Source organism: Petaurus breviceps, unplaced genomic scaffold (genome assembly GCF_028583685.1).
Source record: "Petaurus breviceps papuanus isolate PSGF00001 unplaced genomic scaffold, PetGlider_PUasm1.0 355, whole genome shotgun sequence".
Taxonomy (NCBI): Eukaryota; Metazoa; Chordata; class Mammalia; order Diprotodontia; family Petauridae; genus Petaurus; species Petaurus breviceps.
The window spans coordinates 1,782,499-1,788,498 of record NW_027186289.1 but is presented as its reverse complement, the minus strand read 5'-3'; the positions used below and the strand labels follow the sequence as shown (position 1 = coordinate 1,788,498).

At 48.7% G+C, this 6,000-nt stretch overlaps 2 protein-coding genes and 1 pseudogene across 2 annotated transcripts in view; 2 read left to right on the top strand and 1 right to left on the bottom strand.

Moving 5' to 3' along the window:
* The window catches only part of LOC138168138 (zinc finger protein 665-like), a 552,079-nt pseudogene that overhangs the window by 11,574 nt on the left and 534,505 nt on the right, over nt 1-6,000 (top strand).
* Nucleotides 1-6,000, top strand: part of LOC138168139 (zinc finger protein 665-like) — a 176,365-nt gene that overhangs the window by 9,700 nt on the left and 160,665 nt on the right. Inside the window, 1 exon segment of the mRNA XM_069097174.1 lies at nt 376-458. Within this exon segment, the coding sequence (XP_068953275.1) occupies nt 426-458 (33 nt within the window). The 5' untranslated portion in view covers nt 376-425.
* LOC138168165 (zinc finger protein 3-like) overlaps nt 1-6,000 on the bottom strand; it is a 220,635-nt gene that overhangs the window by 155,440 nt on the left and 59,195 nt on the right. The window lies entirely within an intron of this gene.

Here is a 6,000-nt window from a genome sequence, read left to right as displayed (position 1 = left end):
CCACTGGGTCACAGCTGCCTGACCCACACGTCTCACCCACAGTATCAAGTGGAGGCAGAGCTCTGGGTCTGGAGCCATTGAGGCTCTGGCTCGTCTCATCCCATGGGGCTCCCAAGCCCCTTCTGCCTCCTGGGGCCCTGTAGGAGGGTGGGGGAGGAGTTCTGGAGGGTGGCACGTCCTCTTCCTGCTCAGAAGTTCACTTCCAAACCTGACTCTCCCTGCTGCCCTGCCCCCCTGGCGGAACTTCTCCCCTGAGGGCAGGGCAGGGCCTTTGTGCCTGCTCTGAGAGCCCGCCTTCAGTCACCCCAGAATCCACCCTAAGAAGAGGAGGCAAAGTCAATGTCTCTCCCACCCTGAGGTTCTTCTCCTTCCCAGGTCAGCTTGCTGTGGACCAAAGCCTTTTCCTAGGAGAGGGACCAAGAAGCATGGCCCCTGGGGACCAGAGACCCTCCTCCCAGGTGAGTGCAGTCCATCCACATACCTGACCAGCATCAGCCAAGGTGGAATCCAAGAGAGCCAAGGAAGCTTTATCCCCTTCTGCAGAAGGGGAAACTGAGGCAGCCAGAGATGAAGTGACCTGCCCAAGGTAGCACAGCAAGTGTCTGAGGCCCTAATGGACCTCAAGCCTTCCTGATTCCATCCACATTTTCCTTCCAGGGATTCAGATGAAGGCCCTGTGTTCTTGAATCCAGTCCCCACCCCAGGGCGGGACCCACAGTGAATGGGAATTTAGACTTAGTGAAAGAATGTTAAATGAGGAAAGCTTGTCATGTGCTTGGGGTCCTAGAAGAGCCTTCCTGCCTCCCCAGCTGAGGCCCAGGCAGTGACTATGACTTGATTCCAGTGACAGGGGCAGGATCTGAACCCAGGACTCAGGATTCTCAGGCCAGTGGGCAGTGGGTTGTTTGCCATTGCTTCATGCTGGCTCCCACACACACCTGTGTACTCAGACATGTGTGTGCATGCTGAGGGAAAGCACAAAGCACTCTGTGAAGGGAGAGAAATAAAGCCTCTGTCCTTGAGGAACATCCATTCTGGGTGCGGTGGAGGGCAGGGCAGCAGAGGGGTCCTGGCAGAAGATGGACCTGTTAGCAGGATTTTACTGAGCCAGTCTGTGCCCTGAGAATGACAGAAATGGCAGGCCAGAGACAGTGCCATTAAGCAGGCAGCTGACTAATGAATTTCATTAGGAGGCACAGACTGGCAAATCATAATTCCCTTCTGAAAGGGCAGGCAGAGGAGGGCAGGACTCTAGGAAGACCCGCCCCCCCCCAGCCAAGGTTGATTGGCAGGAAGCAGAAATCCATGGAGCTGAAATCTCTCTGCTTTTTTCCCTTGGAGCAGAGATCTCTTTGCCTTCTTCCTGTGGAACCAAGGTCTCTGTGCCTTCTTCCCTTGAAGCTGAGATCTCTCTGCCTTCTGGGAGTCAGCTCTGTACCTGCAGGTGCTAGGTAGGTCTGAATGAGGGGCCTTCTCCCCACCCCCCCACCCCCCACTTCTGACTGGCATTTCCATTGGGCCTCATCTTCCCCATCTGGTCTCTTGCCGACTCCTCCAAGCCTTGGTTCTGGGCCTTGCCCCTACTGCTTGTCCAGGCTCCTTGTCATGTCCCAGAAGTGCTAGGTGAGTGCAGTCCATCCACAGACCTGATCACCATCAGCAAAGGTGGAATCAGAGAGAGAGCCAAGGAAGCTTCATCCTGCTAGACTCAGGTTGTCCTTTGCACTGTCAGCAGAGCAGAAATTGTCCTCCTGGTTCTGCTCATGTCCCGCTTCAGGCCACACAAGCCTTCCCTGGTCTTTCTCAATGTTTCCCAATTACCATTTCTTGGGTCCAGTCAGTAAGCATTTAGAGAGTGGCTCCTCTGTGCCAAGCACTGTGCTAACGGATTGGTTGTGCAAAGAACGTTTAAAAAAATGGCAGGCCCTGCTCTCCATGAGCTCGGTCTGATTGGGAGAAAAGAAGTCATCATCTGTGTGCAGACGAGCTCTGTACAGAATGGAGGGAGGCGCCCTGAGAGGGAAGGGACCAGAACAGCTTGTTTTCAGGGGAGATGTTACCTGAGATGTAAAGGAAGCCAGGAGGCCGAGGTGAGGGGGGAGGACATTCCAAGTGTGAGACCCAGCCATTGGGAAGGCTCAGGGTCAGGGGCTAGAGGGTCTGGGTCAAGGGTCAGCCAGGAGGCCGGTGTCTCTGGGGCAGAGAGGAGAAGAGGACCAAGGTGGAATGTACTGGAAAGGGTTGAGGGGCTGGTGGCATGGGGGCAGCCGTGTGCCAGGAGCCATATAAATATTGTCTCATTTAATCCTATTGTGACAATTGTCAGGGTCCTTGCCAGGGACAGGCCGAAAAAGGGAGCACAGGTCACAGATGGACCATAAACTGGTTCATTGATCCACTCAAGAATGTGACAGGCTCTGTGATGAACATGTGTATCTCACAGTTCTACAGAGGACAAAGGCTGGATCTCCTCTTGAGCTACATGACCCATGCTTTGGGTAGGATCCTTGTGGTCTTATAGGCAGGCATATGACGAAGTTTGGGGTAAGATGAGGTTAGGGGACAGAGAGAGGGAAAGGAGCATTTTTATGAAAAGAAATAAAATGTTAATTTAGAGTTAGAGTTAGGTCTGTTAAAAAGTCATTAGCATGGCTGCTTACAGCAGTCCAAAGAAAAAGGTAGCTACTTGATTAGGCAGGTGGTTAATCCATGTTTGCAAAGGTCTTTGTGCCTTCTCAGACAGAATGACAGGAGATGAAATGAGTCGTGAGTTTTCTCAAAGAGATTGGGGGAGGGAGGCACTGAAGGGGACACTGAGGACATTGACCTCAGAAAAGCCAGTATAGCATCAAATGGAGTCAATCAAGTTTTCTGAAATAATCACTTTAAAAAACCATTACCCACTTTCTATGTGAAAACCTCAGTGGTCAGATTTGGGGATTGAGTGCCCAAGGTGTGAGTGTGCTCCCCAGAGTTAAGGAAGGAAAGGAATGGTTAGGGTAAAGGGTGGGGTGACCAGAGAGCAGCAGTCAGTGGATGCAGTTTGGGCTGGTTGAGGTGAACTCTCCCCCATCAGGAGATGGGGCCTCTGGGGGGCCTCTAGAGGGCTGAGTGAAGCAGGAATCTTGGAATGAAGGTGGCATCAAAGACCTTTCTTGTTCTTTGATGATAGAGTACAGGTAGGCCATCTGACCTTTCTGACCTCTTGGCTCAGATCTTCCCTGGGAACTGCAGGTGCAGCACTGGATATTTAGGAGACATTTTTATCTCAAAGAAAAGGCCTACTTCTAGCCAGGGAGTCTCCCAGGAGTAGGAGACAAAGGCAGAAGTTGCCTCAGAAATGTGGGCGTATTTAAAGCAGAAGGCCTTATGGGCCTCAGGGAACCAAGGCCTTTCTGAGAGGGTCCACCAGTGTCTTTCTGCCTCAGTCCTGGGGCCCCAGGATCATCCTTTTCCTCTGTTCAAACTTGTCGCTAGAAATTCAGGCTCCTACCTTCTTCTCTACTCCTATTCCCTGTCTCCCATCAGCTGCAGTGCCATGGCCATGGCAATAACCCCTCTTCTACCTTGCCCTTGTCCTGGTGCACCTGCTTCCACTCCAAGGCTCACATTCTGCCTGAGCCAAAATGTAAAACCCTGGGTCCCCCTGAGAGCTCCTCTTCCCTCATCTGTCCATCAACTCGCATTCTCCCTGCTTCATCCTATTTGAGGACTGAGGCCCTTCTGCTTCTGAGTAGAAAGACTTCCACAAGAAAACTCTGGCAGTAAACTAATACAAAGCAGTGAGACCTGTATTTTGAGGTCCTGGCAGCAAATGGAACTGTCTGTGTAATGGTAATAGGAATTTAAAGATCTTCCCAGCCCCTTAATAGGCCTAGGTGAATTTGAGGAACTTTCCTGACTTAAAAACAAACTCTGGCCCCAATAGGCTGAATGTGGTCACATGGATCCTGTGGGGAGCGGCTTGTTTTTTCAAGAAGGCGCAACTTTGGTTACTTTGTGATCAGGCAGTGGGTCATGAGGTTTGAGATGTTCTCTGACCCTGGAGAAGGCTATACAGACTCTGAGGCGAGGTTTTGCTCGCTTATTGGAAGAAGTGTGTGATTTGTCCAGATGAGACTGGGCAGCTGTTGAGCCCCCCGGCTTTGAAAACCCAGATGGTGGTGCTTCTCTCTCTGGTGACTAACTAGGAATGGATGTAATGGTCAGAAAACTGGAAAGTCTGCTGGTCAGTTTCTCTCTGTGTATTTTTTTATCTGCTTATGACTTCTGTTTGTATTATCTGAACTTCAGGGTGCTGACTTTTCCCCTGAACTAGGTAAATGATATAGGTTTGATTAAAGATTGTTAACCCCTTTTTTGAGTTTCTTTCCTTTAGAAAGGCAGATCAAAGAACCTGTACTAGCAGTCATGCTGGGTATGCTAGGGTGCTTGGTGCTGCATTGTGTCCTAAACTAAATTATGACGTGGTCTCCTCTGAAGTCACGTAGATGCTTGTAATGTTTTACCCTCTATCGGTCAGTCATACCTTCATGCAAAATACTCTCCAAATTTTGTATTAAGGCGATATGTTCAGAAGTTATAAAGATGAGACTGAACAATACGAAAATGACTCTATCCTGGTGTCAGAATGCAATCAGCCTGGAGCAGGATTGGGGAACTTGTGGTATTCAGGCCACATGGGATTTTTGGATCCGTTAGTGTGGCCTTTTGAGTGAATACACATTTTATAGAACAAGTTCGTCAGATTTGGCAATTAACGTTATCAGTGCTAAGTTTGCAGAGAGCCCTTTTAGGAAGGGAAGGATGAAAGCTAAGTTGTGTAAAGGGTTAAGGAGTGAGTAGAGGGCAGCAAGGTGGCCCAGAGAAAGAGCACTGGGCTTGCAATCAGGAAGGCTTGTGTGCATGTGTTCAAATCTGATCTTAGACACTTACTAGCTGTGTGATCCTGAATCACTGTAGCACCAAAGCAAGAGTCACAGCACTAACGATGACTATGTATATGCTCTGAATCACAAAACATAAAAGACTTTTCATATAGAAGACAGAAACAAAACATTTATTCAGACACCAGAAAGCCAAATCCCAACAACAGGAAACTGAATCCATCATAGCAGCAAAGAAGTTAATAGACCATAACACAGCAGGGAGACACACCACCCTTTGGCCTTCCCACAAACAAACCTTTACAAGCCTAGCTGTCTACTTTGTTGCCTCCTCTCCTCCCTCCTTCTCTAACTTCTCTGACTCTCAGCTTCCTGGGGGCTCTGCTTCATCCTTCAGAAAACTCCTCCCACCACAGGCTCCGTGTAATTACATTTGGCCTATTAGGGGGCCGGGAAGATCTTCAAATTCCAATACCAAACTGTTTGCCTCAGTTCATCCATTTTTAAAATGAGCATGGGCAGGAAATGGGAATTGACTCCTGCATCTTTGCCCAGAAAATATCATGGGGCCTAGAAAAGTCAGACAGCTGAAACAATTGCATAATGCCCTTCACTGTGTTAGGACCCAGTGATTCAAAGACAAAAGACTGCTCTGTCCCCATAGAGATTACACTTTCAACGGGAAGACAACACACTATAGGAAGAGATTTTGGGCAGAAGATACTGGCACATGGTGGCAAAGTCAGTGAGACATTCCAAAGTAGTACACCAAGGTGCAAATGTGGAAATGTGTGAGCTGACCCTCTTCATATGTAGGTGTTTGGAGTGCATGAGCTCAGCCCATGGTGGGGAAGAGAGAATGTGTGAGGATGGAGAAGGAAAGAGATGGGTAAAAGCTTCTGATAACATGTTAGACATTCTAGATGTGAATAGTCAGTGAAGAAAATCATGGCCTTCCTATAGTGATTGTTCACATCATGAATGAAAACAATGCAATGAAAAGTCATGACTCAGAACACCTAGTGAAAAGAAAAGAATTGTAAGTTCTTGGGAATCTACAAAAATCAGGAAAAGACTAAGAAATTCCTTTATTAATCAGATGTTCAATAATAGA